At 41.4% G+C, this 23,008-nt stretch overlaps 2 protein-coding genes across 2 annotated transcripts in view; one reads left to right on the forward strand and one right to left on the reverse strand.

Annotated features, from left to right (window-relative positions):
• Positions 1–23,008, reverse strand: part of LOC133640848 (trace amine-associated receptor 1-like) — a 30,625-nt gene that overhangs the window by 1,076 nt on the left and 6,541 nt on the right.
• On the forward strand, positions 8,687–9,384 carry LOC133641186 (prepronociceptin-like; the record flags this gene model as incomplete). The annotated part of the gene is made up of 1 exon (XM_062035120.1): positions 8,687–9,384. A coding segment is annotated over one exon (549 nt), but the record flags the coding sequence as incomplete, so codon positions are not given.

Genomic DNA, 23,008 nt, shown 5'->3' on the forward strand with positions numbered 1-23,008 from the left:
GCTTCCTTTTGTGGTCGACTCGGCTGAGAAGCCTATCTTGTAAGACTGAGTTGAGTCCCAAATCTTGCTGTTTTAGATAGCTTACCGCTAATGAATCTTGGCTCTTGTTACTGACTAGGTTACATTTGAGGGCTGGGATAAAAAGCCCTTCAGGACATACAGTATGTTTAAGTGGATTGACTTAGAGCAACATTTCAGAGCAAGTTGTAGTACACACAGGATTCCTAACTTTTTACATCTTGGACGTATTGGCACGATGAATGATAAATTATTGGAATTTTTATAATTGTATTTATTGCAGGTTCAATAGCGTAAGCTTTGCACAGCGTCATTAATCATTCACATAAAAATTTATAAAATTGTTAATCAAGTTTCGAATTTGTGTAACAGTTGAGTTCAGTCCGATCTTTACTGTGCAGAGTTCTTTGGGGAAAGTCTGAAAAGTGTCTCTTTGATTGGATTGAGCTGGATGGGTCGCAGGATCAGGGCGACCACACCCAAACTCTGACTGCTCCGCAGAAGAGGAAGCACAGAGGCACAGCGTACGCCGAGAGTCGGGTTCTGCTGATGTTCTTGTTGACGACGCACAGGATGTCCTCGATGGCGACTGCGAGGAGGTGCCATTCCGCCTCACCAGCCAGGCTGGTTCTGCCAGACGCTCCCGTCAACACCAGGGGTATAGTCGCCGCTGAGTCACTCCAGTAGATCATAATTCAAAACTCTTGTCCTCAGAGTGTAGAATCAAAATCCTTTCCCTTACTGCTCGATAACAGGGGGAACCAGATGAAAAAAAGAGAGTCTCTTTCGGCGAATTAGTCCTTCTTGGATTTTTGGAGAAATTGTCCAAGCAAAGGAGAGGTCTCTTTGTCTTCCATCTGATGGCGTGGTCCAAGCACGAATCCCGTATAATAGCTATTACAGAGCCCTTTTAAAACCTACTTGGTTGGGCTGGCTTAGCTATTCAGGAAACAAGTCCTAATTTTGTAACATTTCTCAGACAGGTTCTCATTGATTACATATTGATTACATCAGTTAGACACAGCTCCCTTGTTCCTCCATAACAACACTATTTTTGCAGTAAATCTGCACCTGGGATAGGTTGATTGGCAACACTAAAAATTGGCCCTAGTGAATGAATGTGAGTGTGAATGTTGTCTGTCTATCTGTGTTGGCCCTGTGATGAGGTGGCGACTTGTCCAGGGTGTACCCACCCAAATGCAGCTGAGATAGGCTCCAGCACCCTCCGCAAACCTGAAAGCGTTAGGAAAATGGATTGATGGATGGATGGACATCTAATGGGGAATTTAGGAATTTTACTATGTTCCTCTTTTTAGCAACCATCTGTCCGGTACTTCCCTTTTCCACACAAACATCCTGATCTAGGTCCCGTACTTGTTTCTGCATGTGACCCCATTTCTGAGTCACAATGAATACACATTTTAGTTCATCAACACTGTCAGATACTTTCCCTCTTCTTACTGTTTTAGTACTTATGAGATCTTGTAATAAAACACTTCATTAAACACACTTGATTAAACACTTTTGATTAACACACTTGATTAAAGGCCTACTGAAATGAGATTTTCTTATTTAAACGGGGATAGCAGATCCATTCTATGTGTCATACTTGATCATTTCGCGATATTGCCATATTTTTGCTGAAAGGATTTAGTAGAGAACATCGACGATAAAGTTCGCAACTTTTGGTCGCTGATAAAAAAGCCTTGCCTGTACCGGAAGTAGTGTGACGTCACAGGTTGAAGAGCGATTCGGACCGAGAAAGCGACGATTACCCCATTAATTTGAGCGAGGATGAAAGATTTGTGGATGAGGAAAGTGACAGTGAAGGATTAGAGTGCAGTGCAGGACGCCAGGGTGTATCTTTTTTCGCTCTGACCGTAACTTAGGTACAAGGGCTCATTGGATTCCACACTTTCTCCTTTTTTTATTGTGGATCACGGATTTGTATTTTAAACCACCTCGGATACTATATCCTCTTGAAAATGAGAGTCGAGAACGCGAAATGGACATTCACAGTGACTTTTATCTTCACGACAATACATCGGCGAAACACTTTAGCTTCGGAGCTAACGTGATAGCATCGTGCTTAACTGCAGATAGAAACAGAAGAAACATGCCTTTGACTGGAAGGATAGACAGAAGATCAACAATACTATTATTACTTCTACTATCAGGAGACACCGAACCAAACCCTGGACCTGTAACCACACGGTTAATGCTGTTCAGCCTGGCGAAGCTTAGCAATGCTGCCATTGAAGCTAACTTAGCTACGGGACCTCGACAGAACTATGCTAAAAACATTAGCTCTCCACCTACGCCAGCTCTCATCTGCTCATCACCACCCGTGCTCACCTGAGTTCCATCGATCGACGGCGCGACGAAGGACTTCACCCGAGCATCGGTGCGGTCGGCGGCTAGCGCGTCTGCTATCCAACTCAAAGTCCTCCTGGTTGTGTTGCTGTAGCCAGCCGCTAATACACCGATCCCACCTACAGCTTTCTTCTTTGCTGTCTTCATTGTCCATTAAACAAATTGCAAAAGATTCACCAACACAGATGTCCAGAATACTGTGGAATTATGTGGTGAAACTAGACGACTTAAGCTGGCCACTGTGCTATTTCAAAATGTCTGCTTCAACCCGTGACGTCACGCGCAAACGTCATCATATCGAGACGTTTTCAGCCGGATATTTCCCGGGAAATTTAAAATTGCACTTTATAAGTTAACCAGGCCGCATTGGCATGTGTTGCAATGTTAAGATTTCATCAATGATATATAAACTATCAGACTGCGTGGTCGGTAGTAGTGGGTTTCAGTAGGCCTTTAAGGGTTTGACTGAGGGTTTCAACTTTCTTGACAAAAGCTTTAAACAACAGGAAACACTTTTAGGCATTCACCTAGCTGCACCTGCAGTGAGTAAATGCATACCAGAAGATGGCACCATAGCACAAACAATAACACACCATTTCCTCTGCCCCCCTCTCCCTTGTGGAGGGGGGGGGACACAGGTCCGGTGGCCATGGATGAAGTGCTGGCTGTCCAGAGTCGGGACCCGGGGTGGACCGCTTGCCTGTGCATTGGTTGGGGACATCTTTGCGCTGCTGACCCGTCTCCGCTCGAGATGGTCTCCTGCTGGCCCCACTATGGACTGGACTCTCACTATTATCTTAGATCCACTATGGACTGGACTTTCACAATATTATGTCAGACCCACTCGACGTCCATTGCATCCGGTCTCCCCTAGGGGGGGGGGGGGGGGTCACCTACATATGCGGTCCTCTCCAAGGTTTCTCATAGTCATTCACATCCACGTCCCACTGGGTTGTGAGTTTTTCCTTGCCCTTATGTGGGCTTTGTACCACAGATGTCGTTGTGGCTTGTGCAGCCCTTTGAGACACTTGTGATTAAGGGCTCTATAAATAAACATTGATTGATTGATTGATTGACCATTTAGGTGTATTTGCATGTGTTTAATATAAACTATTTGCTTTTTGGCCGTTAGGGAAGAAAAATCCATAAATTAACTGCACTGTTTCACAACCCGCAGGATTTAAAGTGTAGGAAAAAAGTAACGGCGTATAATCTGGAATTTACGGTAATTCATTTTAAAGTGATTGTCAAAACGTGGACCTTGGGGTGTTGTGTTTTCCCGGAATGCAAAGAAAAGTTGGCGCGGGCAAGGCGTGAATGTAAGTACATATTTTATTTTAAACACTAACAGACTACAAAAAAGGAAGCAAAAAAAGGCGCGCACAATGGCGGAGAAAAAACTTGACTAATGAAACAAAACTTGCACAAAGGCAGAAACTATGAACAATAAACAAAAACTTACTTGGCATGGAACAGCATGAAAACTATGGCATGGAACTATGGCTTCGAATGAAAGGTAGCAGAGGTAGAAAGGATATCAGAAGTAGCATGGTATGATAGGATAATGTCACCAAAACGATCAGCTGAAACAGACAGGCTTAAATAGCAGTGACATGATCAGTGACAGGTGTGCGAGTGCAAAGCGTGAGACAGGTGCGTGACATGACAGGTGAAACTAATGGGTTGCTATGGTGACAAAACAAACAAGAGTGCACAAAGAGTCCAAAAACAAAACCGAACATAACTAAAACCAAACATGATCACACAGACATGACAGTGATAATAGGAAGTTATTGTGAGTTTCCTATTTTCCTATTTTTTATAGTGCGATTAGAGCAACGTTCCAGCTGGGTCTCAGGAAGGAATAGAAATCATAAAAAGTTCTATTCAATTGAACAAGTTTAGCTTCAACGTCCTGGCAGGTCACTCTCTACATAAGAATAAAGTTATTTTCATCTACGGTTGCTGTGATTTTCAACACATCCATCCATCTTTTTTATCGTACTTCATAGCTGCTAGCATCATTGTTGCAAAGTCCACTTATTACATAAACTTGTTTTCTAAAGTCGCTTGCAAAGTTCCTTCTTTTTTCCATTTGAGACAGCCATGCGATGTCACACAGCCGCTGCAGCCAGCTCACTGTGTCTGGGTGTGGGCTTTCGAGGTCAAAATTAGTGGGTGGGGCAAGTGTGTGGCACTCCTGAATGACGTGGCGGGCAGCAGCACACTGGCAGGCTGCAGAAGGACTCAGGCCCCAGCGGTGCATGTTGGCGTCTGTAGCTGCTTCAGTGTTAACAATTCTTGGCGGCGGAGTAGGGGGGGATGTTGAGATTTGGGCAGGTTGTGGAGTCTGCTGCCAGCTGGTTCTCCAAGGGTGTTGAAGTTTAAACCACTGAAGAAGGCTGAGTGGCGGGAGAGCGGGCGACGGGAAGGCAGGTGTTGGCGACCAAGCTCTATGGAACACGCTACAAGATCATGGCTTGGGACATATGATGTATAACAGGGGTGGGCAATTAATTTTTACCGGGGGCCGCATGAGCTACCCGAGCACTGCTGGAGGGCCACATCGACAATATTTCAATTAAATTTTGCTCAATATTATTTTTGATGTATACCGTAAGATAAATAATAATAATAATAATAATAATAGTAATACTTCAACATAGTGTGTGTAACAGCATTCCATGACTAATATATATAAATTAACATTAATAATAAATGACAGTAAAATAAGCACACGTATGACTGAGGAGTCATAGTGTAACTTTGTGTGGTGTTTGAGTTGTCCGACTTTTTGTGTGGCCTTAAACGCACCAGTGGTTTAGTGCTATGCGTGTTGGTGACAGATGACAAGTTGGTTTTGGCCTGGTTTGTACGGCAGAAAATGACTAGTTTTTCGAGATAGAATTGTTTTACTCATGTTTTTGGTGTGGTTATGTCCGAATATAAACAGTTTTGTTCAATAAAGTGATCGATATAATTCCTGTCCTCGAAGCATCTCGATAGACGTTACAATAATTGAACGGTGTTCAATTGAACGGTGTTGACGAACACCATTAGGGCCGCTTGTTGTCACTGTCACTCAAAGTTGCATTGCAAAATTCCATAGAATAAATATGTTTATTTTGTTTATAATTCAGATGGGATTTGATTTGGTGCGCGGCATATACTTGCTGCGCGCAGTGGACGCTTGAGCAGTGCGCAATTGCGCAGGCACGCACCTTAGGTGAGGGGACGTTGCTTTGCAGTTCATGTGTTGTTGAAAACACGGCATTCCTCATCAACTTTTCTCTTTTTGGCGTCTCGGGTGTAAACCGTGCATCACTTGTCGCTGCATGTGCACCTTCACTCGCAGGTTACACACGGACACACGCCCATAAATAATACTTTTCAAAATAAAAGCAGCACAGTTGTATTGCGCGCAGGACATAGATGTTTTTTCAACTTTATTTTGTAATTGCAGTTGTTCACATTCACTCACAATCACGCACACGTCCACACGGAAGTAATACAAATAACGATTTTCAAAACAAAAGCAGCACCGTTGTATTGCACACTCGACATGGATACTTTTTAAAATTTATTTTGTAATTTATAATTGGCCTCACGCGGGCCGGACAGGGACGCACAAAGGGCCGGATGCGGCCCGCGGGCCGCAGAATGCCCAGGTCTGATGTATAACATGATGTATGATGTGGACATATGGTGTATAACATGACGTGTGATGTATGACATATGACATATGGTAAATGGTAAATAGGTTGTACTTGTATAGCGCTTTTCTACCTTTTTTAAGGAACTCAAAGCGCTTTGACACTATTTCCACATTCACCCGTTCACACACATGATGTATAACCAATTATGTGTGACATATGATATATGACATATAATGTATAATTTGACATGTGACATATGACATATGATGTAGGGGTGTAACGGTACATGTATTTGTATTGAACCGTTTCGGTACGGGGGTTTCGGTTCGGTTCGGAGGTGTACCGAACGAGTACACATGCTAGCAGCGACCGGGCTAGGACAACGTGTAAAAGCCAAAGCTGGAAGACCCTCCTGCCTCGTTAAGATCTCCCGTTTGGGAACACTTTGGCTGCGCGATACAACAACGGAGGACGGAGGTTTGCCGACATTGTTCAGCAGCTGCTTCTGACAACACGTCAAACATGTCTTGCACCTTTCCTGCTTCCGGCTGCCAGACCGTAGTCGAGGAGCGCAGGGGAGACACTTCTCCAGGGCCGATGTATTCTCGGGGGCAACCCCCTTCACTCTACCCGGCAGTGGGTCTCCACAGCTCCGGGTAAATGACGAGTCCGTCGATTAGTTGCAAATCGTGGCTTTATTGAGGTCTTGCACACAGCCAATGCAACAAAACACTAGCCACTCCCCCGCACTCACGCTACCGTTCCCTCACCTCGCTCGCCCACACACTCACCTCACATGCTGTCACATATTAAAGGGCCACACAAACACATACGCTACTACTCTCATCACACATGCTAACCCATTTGAAGCGTCACCACCGCATTCAAGCAGCCTCTCCTCGGCGATTCAGGCAGGGCTAAAGCAATAACAAATGTTTTTATAGCAGCAGATATAAGTCCATATTGCATTAAAAACTAGATTTTGACCCACTTCTATGGTGGAAGAACAATGAGCCCATATATCCTCTTACTGCCAAGTTAGCCAGGCTGGGGGGAGAAAAGAAAAGTTAATCTGAGGCTGAGTTGACTTGAAACTGTTTAATGTTGCACTTTTTATATGTAGAAGAAAAGTTTTGTCATTTTATTTAATCTGAGTAACAACTTGAGGCAGTTTAATGTTGATTAACGTGGACCCTGATTTATACAAGTTGAAAAACTTATTGGGGTGTTACCATTTAGTGGTCAATTGTACGGAATATGTACTGTACTGTGCAATCTACTAATACAAGTCTCAATCAATCATGCAAAAAAAAGCACTTTATATGTAGAAAGGTTTTGTTAAGAAACAATTCTGGGCCTTATCTTATTTAGTTTTTATTTTATATATGTTGACCACATTAACCCTGGCAATGGACCCTGTGTCTATATGTAGGTTATGCCATTGTTTACACATTTGGTAAATAAATAACCAAAAAATGTATATTTTGTTGTTTTCTTACTGTACCGAAAATGAACCGAACCGTGACCTCTAAACCGAGGTACGTACCGAACCAAAATGTTTGTGTACCGTTACACCCCTAATATGATGTATAACATGATGTATGATGTGTGACATATGATATATGACATATAATGTATAACATGACGCGTGACATATGATATATGACATATAATGTATAACATGACGTGTGATGTGTGACAAATGATATATGACATATAATGTATAACATGACGTGTGAAGTGCGACATATGACATATGATTTATAACATGACGCGTGACATGTGACATATGACAATGTATAACATGACGTGTGATGTGTGACATGACATGACATATGATGTATAACATGATGTGTGACATATGACATATCATGTATAACATGACGTGTGATGAGTGACCTATGACATATGATGTATAACCAATTATGTGTGACATATGACATACGACATATAATGTATAACTGTACACAGTCTTGGTAGATCACCTGCAATTGCATACCTTGTACACAATATTTAGTACTTGTTTTTTGGGATCCGAGCTTTTCTTCTTTGGCCCACCGACTGCGTCACAAAATCTTTGGCTAAAAGTAACAAAAACAACCCGCAACCTTGTTGGTCTGGAGGTTATGTTTGGCTCTGCAGCGTCATTTCCTTTCATTTAATCATATTTTTGTTCCTCTGATGAATCCGATATAAACAAGCAATGAAAAGCTAATCAAAAAACACTCGCTTTGAGTGCACCTTCTGTCGCTCATGACCGACAAGCTGACTTCTTCAAATCATCGCTTGCTTTATTTACGGTCGCCATGGCGACGCGGCCTAGTGTTGTTCACTTTTATACGCATCAAAGAAATACAAGTCTTCATGTTCATGTTTGAACCCATTCAAAACTGCAATATGCCGCGTGACCATGACTGAAGAAGTCAATAAAACACAATAAATGGGCAAAATGAGGACAAATAAAGGTTGTTTAGACATTATATTGTTAGTATAGTGCTTTGAAGTCCGTCACCAAGCCATGCTAAGTTAGCAATTAGCTTGATGGGCTTTTAAATGGACACGACGGCGATGCCAACAAAGCGAAATATAAAACATGCTGACTCATCGCTGTTTTACTGTCCAAAAGGCAATCAAGTTAATGTGCTGCCTTCTCGCTGCAGGTGTGTTTGCTGGAGTGCACAGGTCACATGACCTCCTCGCTCACCTGGGACCTTTGCAAGCTCGAAGGCACAGCGGGCGAGCTGGACGTGACGTCTCTTCACGCCGACTCTGACGGCCCGGCGCTATCTTCGCAGGAGGCGGACCAGGACGAGCGGCGCTTCGTTCGCTTTGACTCGTCGCTGCTGGAGTCCTCGCGGGAGGAAGAGGAGGAGGAGGAGGAGGAAGAGGAGGAGGGGGGTCAGGACGACGGGAACGTGGCGAGCGATCGCCAACGGAGCTCGGAGACCGTCAGCTTGTACAAACGCTTCGGTGGCTTCCAGAGAGGGCGCCACAATTACAGGAAGCTGATTGGATCCCCGGCGAGGCACCTACAGAAGCGCTACGGCGGCTTCATAGGCGTCCGCAAATCTGCCCGAAAATGGAACAGTCAGAAACGAGTGAACCAGCTGCTCAGGCAGTATCTTGGAATGAGGAGCAGTCGTAACTTCTCCCCCAGCGCACGCGCCTGGCGCCACAACAAACTGTGACCTTCAATACCTCCAATGTTCACGTGGCAACTGTGACCTCATCAACATGTACAGTATGACCTCATCATCATGTACAGTATGTCTTCATCAACACGTACAGTATGACCTCATCATCATGTACAGTACCACCTCATCAACACGTACATTACGTCTTCATCAACACGTACAATATCGTCATCAACACGTACATTACGTCTTAATCAATACGTACAATACGTCATCATCAACACGTACAATATGTCATCATCAACACGTACATTACGTCTTAATCAATACGTACATTACGTCTTAATCAATACGTACAATATGTTGTCATCAATACGTACAATATGTCGTCATCAACACGTACAATATGTCGTCATCAACACGTACATTACATCTTAATCAATACGTACATTACGTCTTAATCAATACGTACAATATGTTGTCATCAATACGTACAATATGTCGTCATCAACACGTACAATACGTCTTCATCAACACGTACAATATGTCGTCATCAACACGTACATTACGTCTTAATCAATACGTACAATATGTCGTCATCAACACGTACAATATGTCGTCATCAACACGTACATTACATCTTAATCAATACGTACATTACGTCTTAATCAATACGTACAATATGTTGTCATCAATACTTACAATATGTCGTCATCAACACGTACAATATGTCGTCATCAACACGTACATTACGTCTTCATCAATACGTACATTACGTCTTAATCAATACGTACAATATGTCGTCATCAACACGTACAATATGTTGTCATCAACACGTACATTACGTCTTAATCAATACGTACATTACGTCTTAATCAATACGTACAATATGTCGTCATCAATACTTACAATATGTCGTCATCAACACGTACAATATGTCGTCATCAACACGTACAATACGTCGTCATCAACACGTACATTACGTCTTCATCAACACGTACAATATGTCGTCATCAACACGTACACTACGTCTTAATCAATACGTACATTACGTCTTAATCAATACGTACAATATGTCGTCATCAACACGTACAATATGTCATCATCAACACGTACATTACGTCTTAATCAACACGTACAATACGTCGTCATCAACACGTACAATACGTCGTCATCAACACATACAATATGTCGTCATCAACACGTACAATATATCGTCATCAACACGTACATTACGTCTTAATCAATACGTACATTACGTCTTAATCAACACGTACAATATGTCGTCATCAACACGTACATTACGTCTTAATCAATACGTACATTACGTCTTAATCAACACGTACAATATGTCGTCATCAACACGTACAATATATTGTCATCAACACGTACATTACGTCTTAATCAATACGTACATTACGTCTTAATCAACACGTACAATACGTCGTCATCAACACATACAATATGTCGTCATCAACACGTACAATATGTCATCATCAACACGTACAATACGTCGTCATCAACACGTACATTACGTCTTAATCAACACGTACAATATGTCGTCATCAACACGTACATTACGTCTTAATCAACACGTACAATACATCATCATCAACACGTACAATACGTCGTCATCAACACGTACATTATGTCTTAATCAACACGTACATTACATCTTCATCAACACGTACAATATGTCGTCATCAACACGTACATTACGTCTTAATCAATACGTACAATATGTCGTCATCAACACGTACATTACGTCTTAATCAACACATACAATATGTCGTCATCAACACGTACATTACGTCGTCATCAACACGTACAATATGTCGCCATCAACACGTACAATACGTCATCATCAACACGTACAATCCGTCGTCATCAACACGTACATTATGTCTTAATCAACACGTACATTACATCTTCATCAACACGTACAATATGTCGTCATCAACACGTACATTACGGCTTCATCAACACGTACAATATGTCGTCATCAACACGTACAATATGTCGTCATCAACACGTACATTACGTCTTAATCAACACGTACAATATGTCGTCATCAACACGTACATTACGTCGTCATCAACACGTACAATATGTCGCCATCAACACGTACAATACGTCATCATCAACACGTACAATACGTCGTCATCAACACGTACATTACGTCTTAATCAACACGTACAATATGTCGTCATCAACACGTACATTACGTCTTAATCAATACGTACAATATGTCATCATCAACACGTACAATATGTCTTAATCAACACGTACAATATGTCGTCATCAACACGTACATTACGTCTTAATCAATACGTACAATACGCCATCATCAATACGTACATTACGTCTTAATCAACACCTACAATATGTCATCATCAACACGTACATTACGTCTTAATCAACACGTACAATACGTCGTCATCAACACGTACATTACGTCTTAATCAATACGTACAATATGTCGTCATCAACACGTACAATATGTCGTCATCAACACGTACATTACGTCTTAATCAATACGTACAATACGTCATCATCAATACGTACATTACGTCTTAATCAACACGTACAATATGTCGTCATCAACACGTACATTACGTCTTAATCAATACGTACAATACGTCGTCATCAACACGTACATTACGTCTTAATCAATACGTACAATACGTCGTCATCAACACGTACAATATGTCGTCATCAACACGTACATTACGTCTTCATCAACACGTACAGTACGTCTTCATCAACACATACATTACGTCTTAATCAACACGTACATTACGTCTTAATCAATACGTACAATACGTCGTCATCAACACGTACATTACGTCTTAAGCGACACGTACAATATGTCGTAAACACGTACATTATGTCTTCATCAACACGTACATTACGTCTTCATCAACACGTACATTACGTCTTAATCAACACGTACATTACGTCTTCATCAACACGTACATTACGTCTTCATCAACACGTACATTACGTCTTCATCAACACGTACATTACATCTTCATCAACACGTACAGTACGTCTTCATCAACACGTATAATACGTTTGCATCAGAACAACAATAAAATAATTAGACAAATGCAATTGATGACATTTTGTTTTACTGAAGACTTTGCACTTTCATCAATGTTTCTTTGCACCAAAAGAGTACAACACGCTAATGTCAACCACCTGGTCATGTCGACAACACGCTCATGTCCACAGCACAATTATGTCCACAGCAAAATCAGGTTGACAACACAATTACGTCGCCAACACAATTACGTCGCTAACGCGCTAACGTGGACAGCACAATTATTTGGACAACTCGCTCATGTCGACAACACACTCATGTCGACAACCCCCTGATGTCGACAACACGCTCATGTCGACAACACGCTCATGTCGACAACACGGTCATGTCGACAACACTCTCATGTCGACAACACACTCATGTTGACAACACACTCACGTCGACAACATGCTCACGTTGCCAACACGCTCACGTCGCCAACACCCTCACATTGACAGCACAATTATGTCAACAGCACAAATATGTCGACAGCACAATTATATTAACAACATACTCATGTCGGCAACATACTCAAGTCGACAACACACTCATGTGAACAGCACAATTATGTCGACAAAACAATTATGTCGAAAACACACATGTCGACAACATACTCATGTCGACAACACAATTACGTCGCCAACACTATTACGTCACCAACACGCTCACGTCGCCAACACGCTCACAACGCCAACGCGCACACACCAACTCACAATTATTTGGACAACTTGCCCATGTCGATAACACGCTCATGTCGACAGCACAATTATGTCGACAACACACTCATGTCGACAACACACATGTCACCAACACACTCATGTTGACAAAACAATTACGTCGCCAACACACTCATGTCAACAGCACAATTATTTGGACAACTCGCTCATGTCAACAACACATTCATGTTGACAACTCGCTCTTGTCGACAACACACTCATGTCGACAGCATAGTTATGTCGACAGCACACTCATGTCAAGACAATTACGTTGCCAACACGCTCATGTAGACAGCATAATTACTGTATACAACACAATTATGTCGACAACACACTCATGTCGCCAACACAATTACGTCGCCAACACGCTCACGTCGACAGCACAATTATGTCGACAACACACTCATGTCGACATCACAATTATGTCGACAACACACTCATGTCGACAACACGATTACGTCGCCAACACACTCATGTCGACAACACAATTACATCGCCAACATGCTCATGTCGACAGCATAATTTGGACAACTGGCTCATGTCGACAACATACTCATGTCGACAAAACAAATATGTTGACAACACGCTTAACTCATAAACTTTATTTTTTTTGCAAATAATCATTAACTTTAGAATTTAAAGCCAGCAACACGTGACAAAGAAGTTGGGAAAGGTGGCAATAAATACTGATAAAGTTGAGGAATGCTCATCAAACACTTACTTGGAACATCCCACAGGTGAACAGGCAAATTGGGAACAGGTGGGTGCCATGATTGGGTATAAAAGTAGATTCCATGAAATGCTCAGTCATTCACAAACAAGGATGGGGCGAGGGTCACCACTTTGTCAACAAATGTTGAACAGTTTAAGAAAAACCTTTCTCAACCAGCTATTGCAAGGAATTTAGGGATTTCACCATCTACGCTCCGTAATATCATCAAAGGGTTCAGAGAATCTGAGAAATCACTGCACATAAGCAGCTAAGCCTGTGACCTTCGATCCCTCAGGCTGTACTGCATCAACAAGCGACATCAGTGTGTAAAGGATATCACCACATGGGCTCAGGAACACTTCAGAAACCCACTGTCAGTAACTACAGTTGGTGGCTACATCTGTAAGTGCAAGTTAAAACTCTCCTATGCAAGGCGAAACCGTTTATCAACAACACCCAGAAACGCCGTCGGCTTCGCTGGGCCTGAGCTCATCTAAGATGGACTGATACAAAGTGGAAAAGTGTTCTGTGGTCTGACGAGTTCACATTTCAAATTGTTTTTGGAAACTGTGGACGTCGTGTCCTCCGGACCAAAGAGGAAAAGAACCATCCGGATTGTTATAGGCGCAAAGTTGAAAAGCCAGCATGTGTGATGGTATGGGGGTGTATTAGTGCCCAAGACATGGGTAACTTACACATCTGTGAAGGCGCCATTAATGCTGAAAGGTACATACAGGTTTTGGAGCAACATATGTTGCCATCCAAGCAACAATACCATGGACGCCCCTGCTTATTTCAGCAAGACAATGCCAAGCCACGTGTTACATCAACGTGGCTTCATAGTAAAAGAGTGCGAGTACTAGACTGGCCTGCCTGTAGTCCAGACCTGTCTCCCATTGAAAATGTGTGGCGCATTATGAAGCCTAAAATACCACAACGGAGACCCCCGGACTGTTGAACAACTTAAGCTGTACATCAAGCAAGAATGGGAAAGAATTCCACCTGAGAAGCTTCAAAAATGTGTCTCCTCAGTTCCCAAACGTTTACTGAGTGTTGTTAAAAGGAAAGGCCATGTAACACAGTGGTGAACATGCCCTTTCCCAACTACTTTGGCACGTGTTGCAGCCATGAAATTCTAATTTAATTATTATTTGCAAAAAAAAAAAAAGTTGTTGTCTTTGTCTGTGCATTCAATTGAATATGGGTTGAAAAGGATTTGCAAATCATTGTATTTCGTTTATATTTACATCTAACACAATTTCCCAACTCATATGGAAACGGGGTTTATACTGCGCGTATTACCAGTGCCTATATAGAGTGTGTGGAGCCTACTTTAAGGACGGTTCACTCACCCACCCTTGGCATACAGTTTGTGTCCAGTGTGGTCCAGTTGGCGATGCTCCAATGTCCTCCAATGTGGTCCAAACACCTTCCAAAACGGCCAAAGTCCAGCCCGACGTAGCAGCTTCACGCAGCCACTCGATGGTGTTGGGAAAAAGTCACTTAGCCTGTTAGCTGATTGGCTGATTGGCATGTTGGAGTGACAGCCGGTTAGCTCCCGCTAGTTAGCACAGTCTACTTGCAACTCAGCGTCTACCAGGCCGTCTTTCCTCCTTTACAAACGTGTCCCTCCTCACAAAAAGTCCTTGTCAAAGAAATTATTTCGTTCCTTCTTTCCCAATCACACACCTTTTGACCTCCAAGTAAGGACGCAGTTGACGTCGCCTCTGACTGACCGGTAAGATTGCCGCTCACAGAAGATGCGTTCAGGGGCGGTGGTAAAAAAAAGTAGTTTGTGATACACAATTTTAAAGGCCTATTTGAACATTAACAAGACACATTTAACACTTCAGTTTTACTCCACTATTACTTTATGGAAAGCCAGAATATTTCACAAGCTGTACGTTTGATGATAGAGTGAATACGTGGTGGATAGTAGGCTACTACAGTACTACTACCACGCCTTGTATGAAGACAATGTTGGACATAGAAACAGGGTATTCAAATACCTGATTGTGTCGAGAACACACTTATGCCCACAATTTCATTATGTCGACAACACGCTTAGGTTGACAACTTGTTTGTTGACAACACGCTCCGGTTGACAACTTGTTTATATTTACAACTTGCTCATGTCGACAACACGCTTAGGTTGACAACTTGTTTATGTTGACAACTTGTTTATGTTGACAACTTGCTCATGTCGACAACACGCTTAGGTTGACAACTTGTTTATGTTGACAACACGCTGCGGTTGACAACTTGTTTATGTTGACAACTTGCTCATGTCGACAACACGCTTAGGTTGACAACTTGTTTATGTTGACAACTTGCTCATGTCGACAACACGCTTCGGTTGACAACTTGTTTATGTTGACAACTTGCTCATGTTGACAACACGCTCCGGTTGACAACTTGTTTATGTTGACAACCTGCTCATGTCGACAACACGCTTAGGTTGACAACTTGTTTATGTTGACAACTTGCTCATGTCGACAACACGCTTAGGTTGACAACTTGTTCATGTTGACAACACGCTCCGGTTGACAACTCGCTCATGTCGACAACACGCTTAGGTTGACAACTTGTTTATATTGACAACTTGCTCATGTCGACAACACACTTAGGTTGACAACTTGTTTATGTTGACAACACGCTCCGGTTGACAACTTGTTTATGTTGACAACTTGCTCATGTCGACAACACACGTAGGTTGACAACTTGTTTATGTTGACAACACGCTCCGGTTGACAACTTGTTTATGTTGACAACTTGCTCATGTCGACAACACGCTTAGGATGACAACTTGTTTATGTTGACAACTTGCTCATGTCGACAACACGCTTCGGTTGACAACTTGCTCATGTCGACAACACGCTGCGGTTGACAACTTGTTTATGTTGACAACTTGTTTATGTTGACAACACGCTCCGGTTGACAACTTGTTTATGTTGACAACTTGCTCATGTCGACAACACGCTTCGGTTGACAACTTGTTTATGTTGACAACTTGCTCATGTTGACAACACGCTCCGGTTGACAACTTGTTTATGTTGACAACCTGCTCATGTCGACAACACGCTTAGGTTGACAACTTGTTTATGTTGACAACTTGCTCATATCGACAACACGCTTAGGTTGACAACTTGTTCATGTTGACAACACGCTCCGGTTGACAACTTGTTTATGTTGACAACACGCTCCGGTTGACAACTTGTTTATGTTGACAACTTGCTCATGTCGACGCGTAGGTTGACAACTTGTTTATGTTGACAACACGCGTATGTTGACAACTTGTTTATGTTGACAACTTGCTCATGTTGACAACACGCTTTGGATGACAACTTGTTTATGTTGACAACTTTCTAATGTTGACAACACGCTTCGGTTGACAACTTGTTTATGTTGACAACTTGCTCATGTCGTCAACACGCTCCGGTTGACAACTTGTTTATGTTGACAACTTGCTCATGTCGACAACACGCTTAGGTTGACAACTTGTTTATGTTGACAACATGCTGCGGTTGACAACTTGTTTATGTTGACAACTTGCTCATGTCGACAACACGCTTAGGTTGACAACTTGTTTATGTTGACAACTTGCTCATGTCGACAACACGCTTCGGTTGACAACTTGTTTATGTTGACAACTTGCTCATGTTGACAACACGCTCCGGTTGACAACTTGTTTATGTTGACAACCTGCTCATGTCGACAACACGCTTAGGTTGACAACTTGTTTATGTTGACAACTTGCTCATGTCGACAACACGCTTCGGTTGACAACTTACTCATGTCGACAACTTGCCTATGTTGAGAAATTGCTCATGTTGACAACTTGTTTATGCTGACAACACGCTTATGTTGACAACTCACTTATGTTGAAAACACGCTCATGTCGACAACACATTTATTTTGACAACATGCTTATGTTGACAACTCACTTATGTAAGGAATTTTCTTATGTCAGGACCTCGCTTATGTTGACAAAATGCTCATGTCGACAAACACTGTTAACAACGTTGACAATCTATATCAACAACACGCTAATGTTGACAACACGCTTGCGCCGACAACCTGATTGTGTCGAGAACACACTTTTACCAACAATTTAATTATGTCGACAATACGCTAAAGTTGACAACTTGATTATTTTGACAACTAAGTGGGCAATTCGCCTATATTGAAAACATACTTATATTGACAACTTCATTATGTTGACAACACCCTTATGTTGACAACTCACTTATGTCGCGAACACGCTTATGTCGACAACCTGTTCATGTTGCAACACGCTTATGTCAACAACTGGCTTATGTTGACAACACGCTTATGTTGACAACTTGCATATGTTGACATGTTTATATTGCCAACTCTATGTTGAGAACTTGGTTATGTTAAGACCTCGCTTATGTTGACAAAACGCATGTGTCGACAATCAATAATGTTAACAACATTGACAATCTATTTCAACAACACGTTGATGTTGACAACATGCTTACGCCGACAATTCGCCTATGTTGAGAACATGCTTATGTGCACAACACGCTCTTGTCGACAACGCAATTATGTTGACAGCTTGCTTATGTTGATAACATGCTCATGTTGACAACTCACTTATGTTGACAACACACTTATGTTGACAACTCACATATGTTGAAAACAAGCTAATGTTGACAACTTGCTTATGTTAACAACACGCTGATGTCGACAACACAATTATGGTAAAAACAGGCGTATGTTGACAACTCGCTAATGTTGAGAACACATTTATTTTAAGAACTCGCTTATGTTGACAATCGACTTATATCAACAACACGCCAATGTTGACAACACGCTTATGCCGACATCCTGATTGTGTCGAGAACGGCTAAATTGATTATGGCAACAACTTGCTTCCGCCGACAACACGCTTGTAGCGACACAAGCAAGTAGTCGACAACCTGCTTATTTGAACAACATGTTTATTTCAAAACCAGATTATGTCGACAACCTGGCTATGTAGATGACACACATGTGTTGACAACCTGTTTGTGTCGACAAATTGTATATGCCGATAACACGTTTTTGTGGAAAACCTGTTTATATCGACAACTTTAAGATGATATTGACAACCAGCTTATGTCAATAACACGATCATGTTGACAACCTGTTTATGTCGACAACTTGACTATGGCGATAACACGCTTATGTGGACAACCAGCTTATGTCGACAACTTGACTATGTCGATAACACGCTCATGTTGACAACCTGACTATGTCAGTAACACACTTATGTTGACAGCCAGCTAATTTTGACAACTTGACTATGACAATAACACGTTTATGTTGACAGCCTGTTTGTCAACTACTTGACTATGTCGATAACACGCGTATGTTGACAACACACAAAACAATGCAAATCATTTTATTGTCACTGTCACAAATAAAAGTCAGTATTTACTTTTTGGGTTTAATCAACAACTGCTTACGTCGACACAAACGTGTTCCACTGCATTATACGTTTGTAAAATCAGTTTAGCTAGGGTTAAAGTAGACAAGTGTGTGAACAAAATGAGGCGTTAATTGGCCCATTTTTTAAAATATTCGTTAATAGCGTCGCCATGGTAACACAAAATGTTCTCAACTAAAGGTTCCATTGTCGGCGCGAGCGAGACCTTTTCAATGGTATAACATATGTGGGGGGTTTTGGGCCTTAATTGCGGCAACATGTGAATGGGCGCTTGCATTGCAGCAGGCCCATAATAAATTATTGTCAAGGAATACAATTTATAATTTTCAAGGAATACAACATTTACATTATTTACATGGAAACAAATGACTGAATTATTTTCAAGGAATAAAATACTTATATTATTTTCAAGGAAAAAGAGTGATAACAAATTCACGAAAGTATTAATTGTCAACTTTAGGACATCGAGGGTCTTCAAAGGGCAGCCATTTTTATTTCGACGTATTATTGAAGCAAAATTAATATGTTTATAATATTATTTGTCCCTTTATAACACAAAACCAAAATGTTTAATTCCGTTAGCTTAGCATAGATGTGCTTTTTGCATCTGTAATGAGCAAAAGGAACAAGTGGGACCCCTGGTGGACAAACTGGAAACAACAACATGAATGAGTGGGACCCCTGGTGGACAAAGTGGAAACAACTACAACATGAATGAGTGGGACCCCTGGTGGACAAAGTGGAAACAACAACAACATGAAGGAGTGGGACTCCTGGTGGACAAAGTGGAAACAACAACAACATGACTGAGTGGGACTCCTGGTGGACAAAGTGGAAACAACAACAACAACATGAATGAGTGGGACCCCTGGTGGACAAAGTGGAAACAACAACAACAACATGAATGAGTGGGACCCGTGGTGGACAAAGTGGAAACAACAACAACATGAATGAGTGGGACTCCTGGTGGACAAAGTGGAAACAACAACAACATGAATGAGTGGGACCCCTGGTGGACAAAGTGGAAACAACAACAACATGAATGAGTGGGACCCCTGGTGGACAAAGTGGAAACAACAACAACATGAATGAGTGGGACCCCTGGTGGACAAAGTGGAAACAACAACATGAATGAGTGGGACCCCTGGTGGACAAAGTGGAAACAACAACAACATGAATGAGTGGGACCCCTGGTGGACAAAGTGGAAACAACAACAACATGAATGAGTGGGACCCCTGGTGGACAAAGTGGAAACAAAAACAACATGAATGAGTGGGACCCCTTGTGGACAAAGTGGAAACAACAACAACATGAATGAGTGGGACCCCTTGTGGACAAAGTGGAAACAACAACAACATGAATGAGTGGGACCCCTGGTGGACAAAGTGGAAACAACAACAACATGAATGAGTGGGACCCCTGGTGGACAAAGTGGAAACAACAACATGAATGAGTGGGACCCCTGGTGGACAAAGTGGAAACAACAACAACATGAATGAGTGGGACCCATGGTGGACAAAGTGGAAACAACAACAACATGAATGAGTGGGACCCCTGGTGGACAAAAGCAGACTCAGCAGGTCACATGACGTGTCGGGCTATCGAGGGAATAAAAATATGAAAGATGCAAATTAACAAATTACATTTTACCCACACATATTCCTAGCCCCTCCCTGCTCTGTCACTGATAAGAATATCATGAGAAATGTATTGTAATCATTGTTATTGTGGCTTGTGCTGGGCTACTTAAATATGCATCATATGCAAATTGACGTTTTGTACTTGCACTAAAAAATATGTTATATGTTAATAAATATCATTATTACCAATTCATTTTAGTAGACAACTTGTTTACATTCAGGTTTCATTGAAAAAGTATCAAAATGGTTTTGCATGAATAAAAAAGTGCAAAAGAACTTTCGACCAATCAGAGAGAGTAAATGATTGGTTAAAAGCACATCACGTGACTCCCGGGCGCCATGTTTAGGACTGAAAGCGAGTTGTCCGCACTCTCGCTCTCTCTCTCCACGACTATGCTTAGTGCAACAATACTCCCCTCTGGTGGCCGACACAGGAAGTGCACAGAAAAGCTGTGCATGAGAAGCTATGTTTACGGTAAAAGAAATACAAAAACTAGAACAACACATTTCAATGACCAAGAAACAAAACAAAGGAAAACTGGAGCGAAAAATATCAATATAAAATATCCTAAGTTTACATGAATCGATCAAAGGAAATTCTCTAAATAAAATACCCATAAATAAAACACAATCTTAATTTCAATCCTGCAAACACCATTTAGCACAGGGGTGTCCAAAAGGAAAGATGCGGGGGCCAATTTGACACATTTTGTATTTTACAGACACACAAAGCTACACAATGTGGGGCAATATTTATTGAACTGTGTGAAGGAAACATCACATGTTGTCTTGTGTTGTAGTTACCACAACAAAGACATATATGATTCTCCAACTCTAGTGGTACGTGGGCTCCATCTAGTGGTACGTCAAAGAATCACTCGATGAAACAGGGATTTTTTTTTTTTTGAAGAAAGGCAAAACATATTCATTTGAACATTATAATGAACAAACACATACTCAAATGCATTTATTATTTCACACATTTTATTTGGAAGACAACAATCAATAACTGCCCATATTTAGCACTTTAAACAATTAATAGACATATATTGGATCAATATATAATATTTTTTGTTGTAAGATTTATTTATTCATTCATTTGATAGGGAAATTATAATACAGGTACTGAGAAAACAGACACTTTGTGTTTGGCCCCCCACCCCCCCAAAAAATACAAAAAATAATAAAAGTTAAATAAATAATAACACCAACTTTTAGGGATAAAATCACCTTTGCAGCATTAATAGCTCGTAGAAGGATTTTATTGGAGTGGAAACCACAGTTTGCCCCTTAGGCTTCCCTATGGCCTAAGGACCTTGTGTTTTTCTTAAATTTAGAGAACATTATATATATATATAATCTGAGGGGTACAGCAAAACAATTTGACCTGACCTGGGGCTGCATAATTAGTTGCATAGCTAAATTAAAGACACTATAGCAGGCCTGGGCAATTACTTGACTCGAGGGGCCAGATTTAGATAAAAAAGTGTGTCTGGGGGCCGGTATATCTATTTTAAGGAACACTAATACAAAACCTCACAATAATGATTGAAAGCTAAAAACGTTATGACAGAGCGCCTTAAAAAACGGAATGGAATTTGACATTTTTTTTACTGAATGAGACACCCAGAATGTACATGAAAATAAAGAATGTGGGATTTACAATATTAACTATGAAGGATAAAACACTGAATATTGACAACATATTTTACAATCAACCGGAACACAACCAAAATGCAACCAACAGTGAAATATGAACGCGAAGGGTTCTGAGATATCTCATAGTGACCAAAGTAACTAATTAGATGACCATAGTAACTAATTAGATGACCATAGTAACGAATTAGATGACCATAGTAACTAGTATATGATGCAGATTCCAAGCATTGAAAGACTTAGTATAGTTGAAGACTTACGGTCATTAGAAAACATCACTGCACATCATAATGGCAGCTACACTTTACATCTTAAACATCCACAACAATTATTTATGAATGTCCGGCGGGCCAGATTGAAAAGCTCAATGTGGCCCTCGGCCCTTAATTTACCCAGGTCTGCACTATAGGATGGATGTGACACTCACTGTTGACAATGAACCTTTCTACTTTACCTCAACTCTTTGTTGTTGTTGTTTTTATTCAGTGACACTTCTGTGTATGTTTGCGAATTTTATTTTTGTTGTTACTTTTCCCCCCTTTTAGTCAGTTTGTGTGATTCCCAATCT

Source organism: Entelurus aequoreus, linkage group LG23 (assembly GCF_033978785.1).
Source record: "Entelurus aequoreus isolate RoL-2023_Sb linkage group LG23, RoL_Eaeq_v1.1, whole genome shotgun sequence".
In the NCBI taxonomy this organism is placed as follows: Eukaryota; Metazoa; Chordata; class Actinopteri; order Syngnathiformes; family Syngnathidae; genus Entelurus; species Entelurus aequoreus.